The following is a 20,637-nucleotide window of genomic DNA, read 5'->3' as shown; positions in this document are numbered from 1 at the left end:
GGAATGAATGATTCCTCTCAAATCAAAATTGAGAATAATGCATTTATCTGGCGCTACCCACTCTGCTGGGGGCATTCATGCTCTGGAATAACGATGTCAGTGTGTTAGGGAGCAATGTTAAACCTCTAAATTGAAGTTTGGGCCAACGTTAATCCTTTCAAAATTCCTTGTGCTAATGATATTAAAGAGAAAGGACACCGGCAATGCATGTAGCCAAGCAAGTGTGCAGAATTATGGGTGGTACCTTTATGCCCCTGGGTGGTGGCTTGGCTTCAGTGGAAGAGAAATCGATCCTTCCCTTTATGTTGAAAAGCACTGTAATTATCTCGGCTGCTTTGAAGCCAGTGAAAGGTGGAAGATAAATATTTCAGAAGCACATTTAATGGAAGACATAAGCAACCCCTCCCACTAAGCAAAAAAGGGTGTACATCTACCTGTTCTGAAAAAAACTGGAAGCCCTTGTCCTCCCGAATACATTCATATGTTTCTCCAAGAACCGGATTAAATGGCTTGCTTCCAGCTCGGTAGTAGCTAGATGCATACGCTGATATGGCAAAGGCTGCCACATATACCTAAGGACAAGAGAAAAGAACTTTGTCATTTCTGTGTCACCAAGAGCTTTACTGTTCACAAAGAACTAAACAAAATAAAACCTCTATGATTCTCTTTCAGAAAGCCAAAGATTTGTCTTTGGTTGTTTTTAAACCACATAGGTTTAAAACTGTAGGTTTAAATAATGTTTATCTGGGCCCCAAAACAAATTAACCCAATGTTTTAAAGCTGTCCGTTTATCTTGATGCCTAAAAGTTGGGAGATGCTATAAAGACAATGACATTTCTAAACTGGACTACACTGTTTCTGGAAACTGTTAAGCTGAGTCCAGTACTTTTAAGCCTGACAGTACCTGAGGATCCTGATATGGTGCTAAGGCTTCAGGGGTGGAGTGGGGAAAGAGTATTAAAAAAGGAGTGTTAAAAAATCCCTCCAAAACTCAGGAATCAGCATCATAAATTTAACCACTAAAAATGTGGTATTATAGAAACCAAAACATTCATTTTGACCAAAGAAAATCTGTGAGTCATTTCCTAAGCCTGGGAAACAAGCCACAGGATATAGTGACTTTAAAGTTCTGCTTTTTTGGGAGGAAAAGTGAAACATCAAAAAAAAAAAAAAATTAAAATAAAGAGAGGAAGGAAGAAAAACTTTACGTGAACACGAAGTGAACAAACTCTTTGGGCAGCCCTTACTGTGAGGTCTCGGCGTCTTTAGCGATTCCCTGTCAGGGCGTCAGGGAGGCGCATTACCTTCTTTGTCTTTTCTTCCATGTGTGTAAAAACAGTTAAGCATAAGCAGTGATGGCCAATTTTCCTTTCTAATGTCGGGTAGTAACAATCTCAAGATTTCTTCTTCCCAGCACATTTCATGCAGTTTCTTATACTGAAGAAGAGCTGAGTGCCTTTCATAAATGCTCACTAGTCACATAACCTTCCTTTTTAACCTTCTGCTAAATTTTTGGTGTTGCCTGTAATACGGACCACCTCACCATCTCATGCTATAGAATTCTCTAGAGCAGCTGGATGGCTTATAAAAATCAGCTATACTCAGCTGGGTGCAGTGGCTCACGCCTGTAATCCCAGCACTTTGGGAGACCAAGGCAGGTGGATCTGCTTGAGCCCAGGAGTTCAAGACCAGCCTGGACAACATGGTGAAACCTCTTCTCTACAAAAAAATACAAAAGACATAGCTGGGTGTGGTGGCACATGCTTGTGGTCCGAGCTACTTGGGAGGCAGAAGTGGGAGGATTGATTGAGCCCAGGAGGTCGAGGCTGCAATGAGCTGTGATTGCACCACTGCACTCCAGCCTGGGTGACAGAGCAAGACCCTGTCTCAAAAAAAAAAAAAAAAAAAAAAAAGAAGGGCCAGGCGCGGTAGCTCACACCTGTAATCCCAGCACTTTGGGAGGCCGAGGTGGGCAGATCATGAGGTCAGGAGTTCGAGACCAGCCTGATCAACATGGTGAAACCCCATCTCTACTAAAAATACAAAAATTAGCCGGATGGGGTGGCACGCACTTGTAATCCCAGCTACTCAGGAGGCTGAGGTAGGAGAATCACTTGAATCTGGGAGGTGGAGGTTGCAGTGAGCCGAGATTGTGCCACTGCACTCCAGCCTGGGCGACAGAGAGACTCTGTCTCAAAAAAAAAAAAAAAAAAAAAAAAGAAGAAAAAATCAACTACACTCAAGTCAGTCCTACTTGTGACTGCCTGTGTTCTTGAAACCTGGGTGTCTGTTCCTCTCTCTGCTTCTCCACATTGGTGAGCTGTGAAACAGTACAGCCACACCATGTATGGAATGCTGAATCAACCTTTAATCACCTTCACCATGTAAAATAAAACACAACCGATGAAAGAACCTAGTGCCATTCATGATGCTGTGGGGAAGAGAGAGCGAAGGTGAGGCAGAAGGAAGCACTCTCCCTGTGGGTTGGTGGCATGAAGGAGACTCCAGGCAGGGGCATGAGCAGACCTGCAGGACGTACACAAAACCCATGAGATAAGACTCCTGCTTAGTGGTTATGTTGCGGATGAGAAGCCTCTCCTCAAACCTCTCTGCTCAAGGTCAATTACACTGATCAATCAGCTGAATATCTTAAGGGTCTCTAAATTGCCACAGCATGAAACATCTTTAAGAAACTTTCATCCTCAAAGCCAACCATTTCCTTTAAAGAAAAGAGCTGTCCACAAATGCTGACTTTTAACACTTGCCTTAGAAGCTATTTCTAGAAGATCTGCCTTCCTTTTATTCAGCAAAAATTATCTGGGGATAAGTAACAAAGAAGAGTTTAAAAAATATGGCTTGTTTTTGTCTCCCACCCTGATTATCAATAACAAGAAAGAAAGTCTCTTGGGCCAGGTACAGTGACTCATGCCTGTAATCCTGGCACTTTGGGAGGCCAGGGCAGGAGGGTTGCTTGAGCCTAGGAGTTCGAGGTTGCAGTGAGGTAGGACTGCACCACTGCAATCCAGCCTGGGCGACAAAGACCCTGACTCAAAAAAAGAGAAAGTCTCTTTGATAGGGGAGGCCCTGGAGACTGGGCAGAATGACGATGGGATATCCCTCTCAGATAGCAGTTAAGATTCCCCCTTAATCTTCAAATCACTGAAGTAATGATGTTTTAATGAGTGCTAGAACTGCAGAATGCTTAGAATGTAGAAAATAATAGCATCCTCTATCAATGGGGGGTGTCGGCAGGGCTAGGTCTGTGAAGCTGAGGGGGCACTCCAATTCCAATGTAGACAATTGGCAAACGCCCAGGAGAGAGACTCTGCATTTGGGGGACACTGATGTCCCAGCATCCCATAGAGACAATGACCTTACTGCTCTAAGGTCACTGAATATGAGAAAGCAAAAAGAGGTACAGACACCCATGTTCAAGAACAAAGTTAGTCACAGTCATAGAGAGGGCTGATCTGCCCAGAGTCTTGCCCTTTGGGTACTCCCTTCCCAATCTCCCTACCCATGAGACAGGGGAAAGATGAGAAATACTTGGAAGCCATTTTAAAAGCCAGCATGCTGTGACTGGAGCTGATGCTGAGTAGGGAAGAGAAGGTGGGCTCTTCTAAGATTTTTTTTTAAGTACTCTATAAAACAAGAGGGAGAGAGAAAAAAAGAATATTTCTGATGTGAAAACCTCCTCTTGTGAACTTTATTTTCCAAAAGCCTAGGAGCTGATGGGACAATTCCAGAAGTAAACACAAACATTCTCAGGGGAAACTTACCCTGGATGAGAAAAACAGCTCAAGAAATTAAATTCTGTCCACCCAGGGAAGTAAAAATAAACATGCAGACAGCCCTAAAGACATGTTTTCCAGCTGGGCACATCGGAACAATCAGCCAGAAGGCTTCTGGAGAAAGAGGAAGCACAAACCCACAGAACAGAACTACCCCAGGCACCAAGTGCCACAGAGAAGCACCCCAACCCCGTCTCCAAATGCTGACAAGGTGACTGGAAACAGCCAGGCGGAGGACGCCAGACAGCTCTGAGTAATGAACCTGTCTACGGAACAATCAAAATGAAACCGGAGGGAACAGGGGCTGTCTCTCTGATGGGCCCCGTGAATGGCCTCGTGGCTTGGGGACCGAGGTTGGACAGTGGCAAGGAAAGGCTGATTCCTCACCATCCTTTCCAGGGGACTGGGAATCTGCGCGGCCTTGTCCAGGAGCTCGCTGTACTCCAGCTCCTCACAGAGCCTCTGCAGCGTGTTCAGGGGCTCGTTCAGCTCCACCGGCATGGCCACCTTGGACAGGTCCTTCCCGATGTTGTTCCTGAGGATGTTCCACAGGCTGATGTTACTGCTGCTTGGGCAGGGCGCCGGCAGGCACGTTCTTCTCCGGGACTTCGCTTCCTGACCACTATCAAGGACAGGCCCTGAAAGGGAAAGAGGCCTGGTTGTCTCTATAAAGCTTTTCATTTTATTCTATTTTTAATCCACGAATAAAACCTTACGTAGCAAGTAGTCAATGTTACTATTAAACTCAGTTGTTCAGAGTATGGGTGGAAGTCAGAAAACCAGCAAAAGAATTCTGAGCAATTAAATACCAAAAATGACACACACTAAAACCCATCGACTTTATTCACAGGGAAGACCTTGAATTGCTCCTCAAAACCTAGTTCTTCGTAGCTCATACACACTTAGAATAAAACTGGAAATTGGATTTCTATGCCTATAGTTGCTTACTGTTTATAAAAACTTGTAAAATTTTTTAAAAAATCACTTTAAATTCTGGTAAAACAATTGTGTTTATTACAGGAAAATTATAAAGGAAATAATGGTCATTTCATTGCTCCACCACCCCAAAATAGCAGCCATTTATATATTAGAGTATCTTCGTGTTTTCTCCATCTGTGTTGTTCATACTGTATACATATTTTATATTCTGCTTGTTCAGCTAACAGAGTATTTTTCCATATTATTTAAAATTTTTCTAAAACATCAGTTTTTGCTCAATATCACTAATCATTAGAGAAATGCAAATCAAAACCACAATGAGATATCATCTCGTACCAATCAGAATAGCAATTATTAAAAAGTCAAAAAATAACATGCTGGTGAGGCTGCAGAGAAAAGGGAACACTTATACACTACTGGTGGGAATGTAATTAGCTCAGCCATTGTGGAAAGCAGTTTGGCGATTTCTCAAAGAACTTAAAACAGAGCTGCCATTCAACTCAGCAATCCCATTACTGACTATATACCCAAAGGAATATATATTGTTCTACCACAATGACACATGCACGTGTATGTTTATCACAGCACTATTCCCAATAGCAAAGACATGGAATCAATTTAAATACCCATCAACAGTAGACTAGATAAAGAAAATGTGGTACATATACACCATGGAATACTGTGCAGCCATAAAAAAGAATGGGATCATATCCTTTGCAGCAACATAGATGGAGCTGGAGGCCGTTAACTAAGCAAACTAACAAAGGAAGATAAAACCAAATGCATGTTCTCACTTGTAAAGGGGTACTAAACGTTGGTTCACATGAACATAAAGAAGGGAACCATAGACACCAGGGCCTGCTGGAATGTGGAGGGTGGGTGGAGGGTGGGTAGTGGGTGAGGATCAAAAACCTACCTATTTGGTGTTATGCTTATTACCCTGGTGATGAAATAATCTGTACAGTAACCACCATGACATGCAATTTACCTATAGAACAAACCTGCACATGTACCCCTGAACCTAAGAGTTTTTTTAATAAATCATTTTTAAAGACTGTAAAATATTTTTTGCCTATATCTTTATTTTCTTAGGATACAAAGAAGTGGGATTACTATGTCAACAACTCTGAATGTTGTTAAGACTTTTGATTCACATGATCAGACTGCTTTTCAAAAAGGCTGCCCCCAACTTCCCCATTTATCGGCAGCAGATGTGAACATCCATCTCCTGAGGACTCTTCAGGCTTGTCATTTTCATTTTTAATTTCTGTCAAATTGTCAGGTGGACAGTGTAACCTCCTTGTTTTAGCTTACAATTAAAAGATTTCCTGTGTGGTTTGGAGTGCTTTCATGAGCAGTTCTTCTTTGCTGAATTGTCTGCCTTCCTATTTATGTATTAAGACCATACTCTCTTGTTTTATATTTGTTTAACAATTCAATTCCCACTTGGCATTTACCTTTAAATTTGGTCCATGGAGTATTTTGATGAATGAAACTTATTTTAGGTATGTCAATCTATCAATCTTTTCCATGCTCTGAAATTCCTATCCTCCATTGTGCCTGTTTTCAAATGAAATCTCTTGCATTTTACTTTTATTTATATATCAGTAAACATACTTTATTGGTATATATTTTATTAAACATATATATTTAACATTTACTTATTATAAAGCCAATCACTGAATAAAGGGGCTGCTCTGATGAACAGAAACACATGAAAACAGGGCCACACTGTGCGTCTCATGTTAATCTAATCATCCAATTAACTTTTGAATTTGTTTTGCTTTTTTAAAATTAATTTTTTTTGAGACAGGGTCTTGGTCTGTTGCCCAGGCTGGAGTACAGTGGCATAATCTTGACTCATTGCAACCTCTGCCTCACCGGCTCAAGCAATCTTCCTGCCTCAGCCTCCCAAGTAGCTGGGACCACAGATGAACACCAACATGCCTGGCTAATTTTTTGTATTTTTGTAGAGATGAGATTTTACTATGTTGCCAAGGCTGATCTCAAATTCCTGAGCTCAAGTGATCCACCCACCTCAGCCTCCCAAAGTCCTGGGATTACAGGCGTGAGCCACCATGCCCAGCCTGTTTTAGTTGCTTAATATGGGTAAATACAACATAGGTAAGTAGCTGCAAATGGCAGTTTTAAAATTAATTAATTAAATATTGAGATAGGGTCTTTCTCAACAGGGTCACTCAGGCTGGAGTGCAGTGGTATGATCATAGCTCACTGTAACCTCGAACTCCTGGGCCTAAACAATTCTGCCACCTCAGTCTCCTGAGTAGCTCAGACTACAGACATGCTACACCACGCCTGGCTAGTTTTTGTATCTTTTTTCAGAGACACGATCTTGCTATGTTTCGCAAGCTGGTCTCAAACTCTTGGCCTAAAGCAATCCTCCTGCCTCAGCCTCCCAAAGTGTTGGGATTATAGGTGTGAGCCACTGTGCCTTGCCTGCAGTCATTTTTGAAAGCAATTTTTCATGTAGTCTCAAAAAATTTTCTTTGATTACATTAATCTAAATTTTGAAAGAGTGCTACTCCACTGCCATCATCGCCACCAATACTACTAACAGCTAACACATATCTTGCATTTTATTCTGTGACAGGCAGTCTTCTAAGCATTTCACATGCATTATTCCCACTTATCCTTAGTAACTACCACTTGTGGTAAACAGTATTATTATCCCAATTTCACAGATGAAGAAAATAAGGCATAGAGGAAGTAAGTATCTGGTCCTAGAACACACAACCACTGAGTGGCAGAGCTGGGGCTAACCAAGGAAGTCTGGTCCCTTAATCCATATTCTTAACCATTTAACTTCCCCAAAGTACCCAGCATAGAGACAGGTCCTAATATGTGCCCAGCAACATTGTGGGGTAGAAATTAATAGGAAACACTCTAAAAACCTCATGTTTACTATAAACTCAAAGAATAACAGTGTAGCAAGACCTTGGTCCTAACACAGACAAAATGATGATATGAAATGTAAAGGTTATTTATGTATCCAGTCTTTTCAGTAGAGTATTGATGCTTAGAAATATAATCTCCCCCAACCCCTGGGAATGTCTGTAAAGAACTAGGGGACACACATTTCTAGTATTCAAACACTGACAAAGAAGAAAACTGGGTTTTGCCCAGTGCTTGTTCAAGAAAGGCAACATAGACTAGGCAAGGTGGCTCATGCCTATAATCCCAGCAATTTCGGAGGCTGAAGTGGGCAGATTACTTGAGGCCAGGAGTTCAAGACCAGCCTGGCCAACATGGTGAAACCCTGTTTCTATTAAAATACAAAAAATTAGCTGGGCATGATGGTGCGTGCCTGTAAGCCTAGCTACTCGGGAGGCTGAGGCATGAGAATTGCTTGAACCTAGGAGACAGAGGTTGCAGTAAACCGAGATCGCACCACTGCACTCCAGCCTGGGCGACAGAGTGAGACTCTGTCTTCATACACAAAAAGGGCAATGTTAGTTAGCATTCTCGCAACATGGCTGTAAAGTACGACAGAACCAGCTCTAACCTCTAAGCTTTCCCTGGCTGGTGTCAACACAGCACAGCTGTGGTCTTAGGTTCTGAACCATGTCCTCTCTTGACCTTTGACCTCTGAACACTCCATTAACTTTGTGCTTCCTATGGCTCCCTCTCTATAGACTCAAAGAAATGGAGGACTTCCACATTTGTCAATCCTCCTCATCTACAGTGGGAACACCACTTTAGTGTGCATGCTGTTTGCCAAGGGAGTGATGTTTCTTCATTTCTCTTTCAACTTGCCTCCTTGTTTTTCTAGAAAAATAAGCAGCACACAAACTTGCTCCAGTGTTTTTGGCCTTCTTCTTCAAACCCACCGGTTCTTAGACCTTTCCACTAAGGGGTTCATCTCCCAAGAAACATTTCAAACAAAATACCAACCACGATGAGCATCTCCCTTCTAGCAGGTGTGATACTGAAAGGATACTCTTCCAAAGCACGGTAAAATTACTGCAGTCCCCCAAAAGGTGGCTCTTAACCATTCAGATAACAATTCATCAGTTCACACATACACATCGAGCTGAGGAACACTGAAATATCAAAAAGGTGCCTGGCATGGTCCCTCTCCTTTGTGTAGATATGAAAATAGGTGGTGCTTTGAGTATCCAATGCATAGTGCAGACAAACCTAGAGACTCCAAGGCAAACTGAGTACCAAGACTGGTAAGTGTTTGATGCTACAAGGCCCCATACAGAGAACTGTTCAGGTGGGCAGATTCTTTTTAAGGGCACCTTCCTAAACAGGCCAGTCTGCTTACTGAAGTCCTAAATCAGAGCTGTTTGGGGGGCTAGCCAGACACTCCAGATATTCCACAGTTCGAACCAGCATTATGAAATATCTTTCCTGCCTATCATTTCCCATCTTGGGATCAACTAGTAATAAAGGGTCATCTTAGGATACCCTGATGGGTCCATCCAAGAGGTAGCCATTTGTTACTTTCAAATGTGCTGTTTTGAAGAATCTGAAGCTAAATGACCACTTGGATCATATCTTTTATTATATAAGTCCTATCACATTCCTAAATTATAAAAACCCCCTGATATCTCAGGGCAAAAAGCCATATTCTAACACGTCCTCAGAGAGAACATTAGACTGCAAAAGGGATATCTGGGCCAGGCACGGTGGCTCACGCCTGTAATCCCAGCACTCTGGGAGGCCGAGGCAGGTAGATCACTTGACGTCAGGAGTTTGAGACCAGCCTGGGTAACATGGTGAAACCTAGTCTCCACCGAAAAATACAAAACTTAGCTGGGCATGGTGGTGCGTGCCTGTATTCTCCAGTTACTCTGGAGGCTAAGACAGGAGAATCGCTTTAACCCGGGCGGCAGAGGTTGCAGTGAGCTAAGATTGCACCATTGTACTCCAGCCTGGGTGACAGAGCGAGACTCCATATCAAAAAAAAAAAAGATATGTTACATTTTTTATATTCCTATAATTGGCATACACTCACTTTATAAAAATAAAAATCTGCACAAGCAGACAAATTTATTTGAATTAACACATCTTTCACATGTGGGTGCTGTCTCCTCTCCTAGATTATAAAATCCTAGGGGGTGGGGTCCATGTCTTAGTTTTCTTACAAAGTACTTGCTAGAGCTCTTTGCTTGTAGCGGGTCCTCTACACAGTTCACCCTTGAACAACACAGGTTTGAACTGCATCAGTCCACTTGCATGCAGGTTTTCTTCTGCCTCTGCTACCCTTGAGATAGCAAGACCAACCCCTTCTCTTCTTCCTCCTCCTCAGCCTACTCAACATGAAGACGACCAGGATGATGACCTTTATGATGACCCCCTTAATGAATTGTAAATATGTTTTCTGTTCTAATGATTTTTTTAATAAAATCTTCTTTCCTCTAGCTTACTTTATTGTAAGATTACAGCCTCAAATACACATAACACAAAATATGTGTTAATCGAATGTTAATAGTTACATCTTTGGGGAGTCAAAAGTTATACATGGATTTTCATCTGCATGGGGTATCAGCACACTGAACTCCCATACTGTTCAAGAGTCAACTATACAACTTATTAGTACTGTATGAAAATCCAAACTTTTCAGAGATTAAATAATGTAAATCTTACCCAAGGTCTGTCTCTCATTATCTAAATCATTACTGAGATTATCTAAGGAAAGATTATCACTTATGTCACTGACATATGAGTCATCATCAGAAATCTATGGGAAAGAAGAAATAACATTCATTAGAGTTAGAATAAACAAGAGCCAGATTTTCATAAAACCCTTACTCCAAATGATCAAACATGTTGAGTCCCACACTACAAATACTCTTGGATACTGTTTTCATAAAGGTCCATACACCAATCTGCCAAGGAGGTGTTCACAACAAACACCTGTTCTTAAAATTCTTATACATTCTGAATTAGTTCTCACAAGGAAAACAGCAAGCAAGCTCAAGACTGTTATTGTAAAGATTCTTATTAATTCTGACTGCATTTTTAGAATTTATTATTGTTTTTGTAGAAGAAGTTACAATTTGCCTTTGAGCTATTTGTGTAAAAAGTATCTTCTATGGGAATTAATACATAAACAAGATGACTAAGTCTGTATTTAAGGGGTAACATTATTAGTACACACTGACACAAAGCAATGTTAACTATAATAGCTGTTATTCAGGAAAGGATAATTTTTATGTATCAATTTAAAACAAATAATGCTATAAACCAATATTACAACCATATTATGATAAAAATATAATAATTATATATTATAAATCAATATAGGTCAAATTCCATGATTAAAAAATATACAGGATACTAATTTCCTTCTCTGTAGTAGACATATTACATTATTAAATAGGTAGAAGTCAAAATTATTAACTTGTACTTGAAAAGAAGTATAGCACTTTGAAAGGCTGAGACGGGTGGATCACTTGAGGCTAGGAGTTCGAGGTCAGCCTGGCCAACATGGGGAAGCCTGTCTTTACTACAAATACAAAAATTGGCTGGGCATGGGGCACACGCCTGTATCCCCAGATACTTGGGAGGCTGAAGTACAAAAATTGCTTGAACCTGGGAGGCAGAGGTTGCAGTGAGCAGAGATCACACCACTGCACTCCAGCCTGGCCAACAGAGTGAGACTATGCCTCAAAAAAAAAAAAAAAAAGAGGCCAGGTACAGTGGCTCACACCTGTAATCCCAGCACTTTGGGTGGCTGAGGCAGGCAGATCACCTGAAGTCAGGAGTACAAGTTTGAGACCAGCCTGGCCAACATGGTGAAACCCTGGTCTCTACTAAAAACATAAAGATTAGCCAGACGCAGTGGCACGTGCCTGTAGTCCCAGCTACCTGGTAGGCTGAGGCTGGAGAATCACTTGAACCTGGGAGGCAGAGGTTGCAGTGAGCTGAGATTGCACCACTGCACTTCAGCCTGGGCAACAGAGCGAGGCTCTGTTTAAAAAAAAAAAAAAAGTATAACAAATTTAACACATCAAGTTACAGAAATGAGAAAATATCCAATGCTCTCTACTTTTACTTTTTCTTCTCACGTATAGTATCATTTTATACTTTTTGGGTATGAGTTATGAGAGAACTCTCAGAATATAATGACTAAAAAGGGCAACTGAGTTTAGTGTTTCTGATTATGGATTATTTACTGAACAGATTAATCAGCAAAGCAACAAGAGAGATTTTTGAGGCACCTTACTGTAAACATTGCTCAAACCTCATTTTCTGAAGAGCTTGGAGATAACAGAACTTCCTGAGCATCAAAAAACTCGGAAAGGGAGTCAGTGATGGAGAGTCTACTTTCATTAGAAAGCTGATGAACTAGAGCTCGGTTTTCATCTCTGGAGTTTTCCTATTTGAAGAACAAAACCAAAAATGTATACATTTAGAAACATTCTCAAGAGAAAGAAAATAAATGATTTAGTTGTACAATACACAAGGTCACAGGCCTATACAAATAAGCAACTCAAAGCAGAGGTCAGCTCCAACACTGAGAAGCGAGCCTCATGCAAAACAAAGTTCTCCCCCAATATGGGCACCTCACTTACAGGCACTATCACTTCTCACACACATGCAACAAATCACAAGGCAAAAAACAACTGTCCAGGTCACTCTTTGTTCCATTTATAAGGGGAAAAATTCCAGTGCTCTCTGAATCATATCCTCTTATTCGCTACCACTGCTGGATGTTTCTTTTTATACTAAAATCTCCTCTGCATTGCACTGAATGCACGTCCTTGCATGGCTGGTTCAGAGCAACATAGCTTTCTTCTGCCCCTATGCTCTCTGAGGGAACAATATGCTGCTTTTGAGGTGTCCCTTGACAAATACACAGTGTGTTTTGGTCCAGAAGCACCCTGGTGGCAGGTCATTCACTATTCATGGATGAATGATGTAAGTTCTCTTTGTCTGTCTCTTTCCACCCACCGTGACTGCAAGGAAAGGAAGTCCCCAGTCCTCTTTATAAGCCTCTGTACAAATAACACAACAGAACATCATTGTTTTCTTATCTCGCATGACCCTCCATTCTCCACTCCACTGGGTCTGGACTTTCCCTCTGGGGAGGACTTAAGTCCTGAGCTGGCCATGGCAGGATATAACAATGAACCAGACAAGGTTTGTGGACTGAATGAGTGGTGAGAGAATGCATCCAACACACATCAGACGAGGCCTGTGGAATAGACAAAGTGCTGGCAAAGTGGAGAGATTGATTCTGATTAGGGAGATTTTGTTTGAGGAGGGCTTCACAGAGGTGGCACTTGAGGAAAAAGAACAGATTCAGGACAGGATGATTTGATTTCTTTCAATCAGAGTAGACAGGTAGTAGTAAAACCACTCACATTTTTTATTGGGCTAACAAAGGAGTTGCTTCCACATCATCCAGAATAATTTGGGGAAAAGGCAGATTATATCTTGCCCAGAAATTGTCTGAATTCAGGATATACCCCTCAGTTTCATAGGGAGGGGATGCTATGACAGGAGGGCCACAGCAGATTTTTGTAATTAATAAAAGGCAAGTGGTCCCTTTACAAATTGCTTGCTTCAGTTTACAAATATGTATCTACAAACTGTTGAAATCGATAAGGCATCTGCCCAAGGTATTAACGATCCTACCCATTTTAATACCCATGTAGCCTTCTGAAAACCAAGCCTCTTCTCTACCCTAACAAACAGATCACTTTAGAATCCGTAAGTATCACAGCTGTTAACTTCAAGGAAAAGGTCTCTCTCCTCAAAAGAGCCAGGCATAAAGCTATTGAGTTTGAAAACATCGTAAGGAATAGCTTCTTTAACACTCACTCAAACAAGAGAGTAGTCCTGTGTCTTCTGTCCTGTCACAAAAGATGCTCATCATTTATTTACTTGTTCTACTCATTAATTTATTACTAGTCACTCCTGCCCTCTCTGTATCTTCCTCCTCCTAGAATGATGGGTCCAAAGATTTCCTGGCTGACTGACACTGAAAATAATATTCCTAGCCCCTAGCCCTTTCTGGAGTCCTCTTGTATGTACTGTAAACTCACCAGCATTGCTGCACCCCAAGTCTACAGCATGGTGTCTTAAACAACTCAGGACCTCATTTGCTAAAATATTAACCCAGTCAGTTCAATTCAATAATTTCCTTTCACATATGTAATGCATGACTGGTTGCTTATCTATTGTTTGCATTACAAAAAGTTAAATCAAGTGTGTCCAACCGACAGCCCGGGAGCCACATATGGCCCAGGATGGCTTTGAATGTGGCCCAACACAAATTTGTAAACTTTGTTAAAACATTATGAGATTTTTTTGTGATTTTTTTTTTCTGGCTCATCAGCTATCATTAGTGTTAGTGTATCTTATGTGTAGCCCACAACAATTCTTCTTCCAATGTGGCCTAGAGAAGCCAAAAGATTGGACACCCCTAAGTTAAATAAACAGAGAAAAGGGAGGGAAAGGAACATTCATAGTTCACACTATAACAACCACTACAAGCATTCTGACACATTTCTTGTGAAATAATTGTAATCATGCTATTTTCATATCTCTATGTATGTAATTTTATAAAGTTCGCCCAAACAACATTGCAAGATAGTTTTTTTCAAAATTAAACTGTATTCTGAAAATAAAAATATGTATTCAAAATAGAAAATTTAAAAAAAGCAAATAAAATAAATATCACTTCAAGTCCCATTGAAGTGGATATGAATGTGGAAGTGGACGTGGTCCCTATTAATTTGCTGGCATTTTCATATTAAAATATTTGTGTACAAATTTTATTTTGAAAAACTGGGATAAACAGTCTACATATTGTCTGCTCCATTCACTAACCATTATGTTGTTAACATTTTCCCAGACCATTCAAAATTCTATGAGACAATGAACTGTAATTGATAAATATTTTATTATATAGTGTCACAGAGTAATAATAAAATTAAGAATATTTACAGATTTGCGAAAATGCTTTGTTTGTAAATATGTCTTTGCTTGTATTGTGTTATTTCTTAGAATCAATTTTTGGAAGAATTATTAATAACCTTCAAGGCAAAATATATATTACCTAATTACACCAACAAATAAGGAAACCTCTGTTTTTTCTATATTAAGGGCACTGCATACCATAATTTAGAAAACTTTTGAGCTAATCTAATTGTTTTAATTTTCATTAGGCTGAATAGTTTTCCCTTTTTTAAAAACAAGCTTGTAGAGATGTTATTCTAGGGAGAGGCTGGATGAAGGGTGCATGGGACCTCCCTCTGCATTTCTTTGTACTTTCCTGTGAATTTACAAATATTGCAAAATAAGTAAAAAAAAAAAAAAAAAAGAAAACCAATACCTATCTCTGTGTGTGTGTGTGTGTGTGAATTATGGCCTTTTTCCATTTACTTGTTAAAGTTTTAAGTTACTTGATATTATTTGTTCATTGGTTACATATGAAAAACATTATTATTGATTTAGCATTATCTCAGTCTGTCAATTTCACTGAAAATATTTTTCCCAGTCTATTATTTGCCTTATTGTTTTGACACACATCACTTTTTCCTAAAAAAAAAAATATAGTCAGATCTAATCAACATTCCTTTTGCAATTTTTTTCTATTGCAACCCAATTTAGAAAATCTTCCCTACTCTAGCAGTTTGATAAATATTTACATTAACATTTTTCAGTTTGAATTTTTATATTTAACTTGAATTTGCTTTTGATTCATTTAACATGCAATGAAAAGATTTAAACTTCTTTTTAAATTGCTTTCAGCAGGGCATGGTGGATGGTGAGTGCCTATAATCCCAGCCACTTGGGAGGCCAAAGCAGGAGGATGGCTTGAGCCCAAGAGTTCAAGGTCAGGCTGGGCAACATAGTAAGACTGTCTCCAAAATAATGGTAATTAATTATAATAATGTAATAAATTTCTTTGAGCTGTGCCAACCTAATTTATTGAATAAACCACCCCTTTCCCATTGGTTTTTGATGCCTTTTCGAACCATAATCTTTATTTCTTCTATATACCAAATAACATTTATGCTTGAGAGAGTTATTCTGTCCCATTCTTACCCATCATTACCTTATTTTAACTGCTGGAGCTTGAACGAGTGTTTTATTTTCTGGCTTGGCATACCGTTCTTCATTAAATAGCAGTGTATACTATTGGGAAAAGGATTGCTTTGGCCTCGTTAGATGTGAATTTAAATCTCAGCTCTGTCTGTATGTCTAGAGGAAGTTATTTAACCTCTCTGAGCTTCAGTTCTCGTTTCTCAAATGAAACTATCACCACCTACTTCATAGAGTCATGGTTAGGATTTTGTGAGGTAATGTATTCAAATGCATGCCGATATAGCAAACAGACAATTAAAAGAATTAAGTTCCCTTCTCTTTCAGACTTTTCTTTAAAAGTTTTGGCCTTTTTTAGTCTCTTAAATGGACATTGGATGTAGTATGGTGTTACCTCCCAAAGTCACTTGCCCTTTCATTTGGAATCTAAAATAACTGAGGAACTGATAACTTGATAATATTAAATCTTCACAGGAATATAAAACAGGATAACTTGGTAGGCTGTGGGGGTAATTTCTGATTTTAGAAAAGGTGGGCATTTTAGAATTCAATTAGCCAGGCCCAACACCAAAGATGGGTAATATATGTGGCTAAAGAAAAGGTAACAAGGCCAGGTGCAGTGGCTCATGCCTTTAATCCCAGCACTTTGGGAGGCCGAGGTGGGTGGATCACAAGGTCAGGAGATCGAGACCATCCTGGCTAATACGGTGAAACCCTGTCTCTACTAAAAATATAAAAATTAGCTGGGCATGGTGGCAGGCGCCTGTAGCCCCAGCTGCTGGGGAGGCTGAGGCAGGAGAATGGCGTGAACCCGGGAGGCGGAGCTTGCAGTGAGCCGAAATGGTGCCACTTGCACTCCAGCCTGGGCGACAGAGCGAGACTCTGTCTCAAAAAAAAAAAAAAAGAAGAAAGAAAGAAAGAAAAGGAAACAAAGTGAGCAAAGAAAGTGAGAGTTCTAAAAGGAGAGCACCTTGGGCTGACCCCATTGGTGGAGACTGTCATTTTCCAATAGAGTATCAGAGGTAACCGGGAGTTACCGAAAAAAAATTAACTGGAGTCAAGTTTTCAGTCTGGGAGGCCATTTTCATTTACTTTCCTACTTATGTCCTGAAGGCAACAATAACTGTACCTTTGCTGGGAAAGTTAGCCTGAGTCACTCCATGATAAAAGGGATAAAATAAGGGAAACAGAAAATTTCTGAAAGAGGAAATAGATAAGGTGACAACTGCATCACTGATTCAAGACTCAAGAAGGCTGTTTTGGAAGGTGTGCATTTGAAGGATGTTATTGTTACCTTTCAAGGACAGTGTACGGAATTTCAGCTTTCAGGTATGTTACTTTTAAGATGAGTTTTAAAATATGCATTTTAAATATATAGTTTAAAAACATGTATTTTAAAAGACTTGTGCCTTTGGTTTCCTTTCCAAAACACAAATAGTTCCAAGTAGACATGCCAAGCATAAATTCATAAAAGCATAAATTAAGGTTATGTATTTAACTACCTGTTAAATAAGTAAATTGTGATAATACTATTTAAAAGGTAAATACTGTCTGAAAACATGCACAAACTCCAGAGAATACCATAGTACGTGGCAGCTGGTCAGTAATGGCTGATCCTCGCCATGACTGGGTCCTGTTTTTAGCAAATGTGCAGATTCAAAAGAGGGCCTGCCCAGGCCTAAAGTCAAGGTGCCATAAGTAATGTTTAGGTGCTCAATGCTGCAGATGACAGTTTAGGTCTGGGCTAATATACCTGAAAAGTGACCTCTTGTGGGTAGCGCTTCTATAAAAGAATGTCATACTTAACCACTAGCATGTGCCTCAGAAGTAGTAAGAGACCCACGAGCTTCTGCCAGACAGAGGGTGAGGCTCATGGGAGCAGATGGGCCTGTTCACACATGGCACCATCTTGTCTCCAAATGGGTTTGGTGCCCGGAGCCCTACAGTCCATGTACTGACTGACTTCAGTCTCAACTCGCCTCACCATCCCACACAATGGCTTCCCAAGGAGTGAAGGTGTGTGAGGGGTTTGTTTTCTTTGAGGACAGAAAAAGAGATTATGATTAAACATTACAAACTTCTTTTAAAAACTTACATAAACACACACCTCTTGTCTATTACCTGCCTTATATTTTTTATTTTAAGTGTACTCAGTCTAATTCATTTGTTAATAAAAATTTAGCATATCTGAAGCAGGCATTTAATATAAAAATAGCTTAAAAACAGTTTTTACTTTCATTACTCTTTCCTACTTATTTTTTGAGTAACCTACTTGTACTTTTCTGAAATTTCTCATTTTAAACATGCAAAGACTATTTTGGATAAACATCCCTAATCTTGAGGAAAGACTTTTTTTAACATACTTTTAACTGACCAAGAGACACTTTAATTGTAATGAAGTATTTTTTTCCCTCAGAGTGCACAGCCACATTCTATAAAAGAAAAAGAAAATCACAGAAAAGGGAGAAGGGAACAGCCACAGAGAAAGGGTTAGAGGGTAAGGAGGCTGGCAGGGAACCAAGATACTGCAGGTCAGAGAAATGTAGGTTTCTTCAGTAGTAACAAGAGAAAATGTTTATCTCTCTATAGTTCCCACTCCAGTACCACTTAGTGAAAGGGGTGACATTTAGCAGCGAAACAGGGTGAAGAAATACAAAAGAAAGAAGAGTTCAGGGGCAGGGAGCAGTTTAAAAATGCAATTAGTAGCATATGCTCAAGAAAGCGTTTGAGCCCAAGACCCCAGTCCATGACCCAGCTGCGGCCAGCACCCACAGGAGGAGGGCAGAGAGGTAGATAGCACCCATGAGGGGAAGCAGGGAGGCCGTGCAACCGGACAGATGGTATCACGGGAGCGGGCAGCAGCTGGGGAGACATTACCAGATGAGAAACCTACCCACCTCTGCCAGATTGTCACCCGACTTGGCGACAGCGGGGGAGTCGAGGAGCAGAGACTCGGCATGGATTCTGCGTAAGCGTTCTTTAAGATCTGTGTTTTGTGCTAGGGCCTGGAACATGTTAAAATAGTGGGGCTCTGTTAATAAATGGATGTTTCAGAAAAGCACAGCAGTGGGCCCTGCAGGAGCGATCTCTAAGAGCTTGATGAAACTCTTAGTGACGTGGTCTGAGAGCGCACTTTCTAGACTTTTTCCTTGAATACTCTCCAAGAGGATACTGGTTCTGAGATGCCTGGGAGATGACAAACCTGGAGGCTCTGGAAATGATGCTCTTTTTCTCATTCCAGACATGGAAGGAGGGTTGGTAAGTGCAACAGAGAGGGAAGTCACGGATACTGTCAGCTTCTGTTAAGACCAGTGGTTCCACAGCATCTCCTCCTCCTCCCCAACTGTCTGGAGTCTCTTTGGCCAAATCCCTTCCTAAGGAATCCAGGATTCTATCAGCTTTGAAGAATATGCTAGCCCCACCCCTTATGAATGGACGTATTTCAATGTTACTTAATTATCATACCCATTGAACCAGATTTTAGAAAGTGTGCTGGAGGCCGGGCATGGTGGCTCACACCTATAATTCCAGCACTTTGGGAGGTGGAGGCGGGCAGATTACTTGAGGTCGGGAGTTCAAGAACAGCCTGGCCAACATGGTGAAACCCCATCTCTACCAAAAAATACAAAAATTAGTTGGGTATGGTGGCACACGCCTGTAGTCCCAGCTACTTGGGAGGCTGAGGTGGGAGAATTGCTTGAACCTGGGAAGCTGACAGATGTTGCAGTGAGCTGAGATTGCGTCCTGGGTGACAGAGTGAGACCCTGTCTCACAAAAAAAAAGAAAGAAAGAAAGAAAGAGTGCTGTGTGCTGGGAAGTAGGACTTCATGAAAGATTAATTTTACTCTTTTCCAATATGGGTATTGATTGTTCTATTCATTCTTTAGGACTAAGGCAATTTATTTCAAAAAAGAAATGAGTAAGCCTCACTTACCTGCATAAGAGCTTAAGGACCATGGCTCTGGGAATGGGTAAATGTGAGATGAAAAGCAAATCTGAGACTATGCCCCCAGGCCTCCTTTATATTTCCCTGGGTAGGGCTCATTCCTTATCTCAACCTTTCAACTAGGAGGAAAGTGGCTGAAAGGTAAAGGAAGCTGTTTCCTTCACGCTGATACTCCTCTGTACTTCATGACCAACTGTTCTCCAATGGTCTGTCTGTGGAAGGGGACAAGTTTTCCTGACTGTCTTCCCAGACACTGACACAATCAGCTCCACAGGTGCTCGCACGCAGATTCAGCCTATGTGTCTGTCTTTCTGACTCTTTTCTAAGAAACTCTGAGCCTTTTGCATCCACCAGGGCCTGCAGGACCAACCTGCTGAAAGCATAGAAGGATGTGGTACTGCCTAATCCTCTACCTGGATCTCCAACAGGGATGCTGGCTTTATTTTTCAGTCCCCGCAGAGCATATGGGTTATTTGAAAATCCTTGAGGACCACTTAAGAAACACTGCACAAGAGCTAAGATCACACAACCACATATAACAATCTCTCTGGAGCACTCACTTTATTCTGGCCAATGACAGTGGTACGGAGGCTAGAATCTTAGTACAGCCTGAAGATTGTGCTATTTTATTAGTTTTTCTTTCCTTTGTAAGCCACAGGCAGAAAAAGAAAACATAGCAACACTGTGCATACAGCACCGACATATCCATTCTGATAGCTCTGATATGGTTCTAAAAATCTTATTTTCAAAAAACAAGTCTTAAACCCCAATTGTGAATCCAAGCCAAAAAGGAAAGAAAGGATCATTCGGTTTTATCTGAAGTTTCCAAAATCGTGAATATGGGTGAGAATGAATTCCTTGGTGAAGGTGAGAACAGCCTTGGCCTAGGATACCACAGCCAAATAGGTCTCAGTGGCCAAACAGGCAGACTGACAA

At 40.7% G+C, this 20,637-nt stretch overlaps 1 protein-coding gene across 12 annotated transcripts in view; it reads right to left on the bottom strand.

Moving 5' to 3' along the window:
- OSBPL3 (oxysterol binding protein like 3) overlaps positions 1–20,637 on the bottom strand; it is a 197,628-nt gene that overhangs the window by 40,467 nt on the left and 136,524 nt on the right. For 8 of the 12 annotated variants that reach the window (XM_063726044.1, XM_063726047.1, XM_009242942.4 and 5 more), the window contains 5 exons: positions 18,653–18,760; positions 11,944–12,078; positions 10,344–10,437; positions 4,179–4,429; positions 435–572 (listed from right to left, as the gene is read on the bottom strand). In XM_063726044.1, coding sequence (XP_063582114.1) covers positions 435–572; positions 4,179–4,429; positions 10,344–10,437; positions 11,944–12,078; positions 18,653–18,760 — 726 coding nt within the window. The remainder of the gene's footprint in view (positions 1–434; positions 573–4,178; positions 4,430–10,343; positions 10,438–11,943; positions 12,079–18,652; positions 18,761–20,637) is intronic. The other 4 variants (XM_063726049.1, XM_063726048.1, XM_024250120.3 and 1 more) reach the window with 1 other exon arrangement.

This window comes from Pongo abelii, chromosome 6 (genome assembly GCF_028885655.2).
Source record: "Pongo abelii isolate AG06213 chromosome 6, NHGRI_mPonAbe1-v2.0_pri, whole genome shotgun sequence".
NCBI classification, from domain to species: domain Eukaryota; kingdom Metazoa; phylum Chordata; class Mammalia; order Primates; family Hominidae; genus Pongo; species Pongo abelii.
The sequence above is the reverse complement of the archived record's forward strand: the minus strand, read 5'-3'. Positions and strand labels throughout refer to the sequence as shown.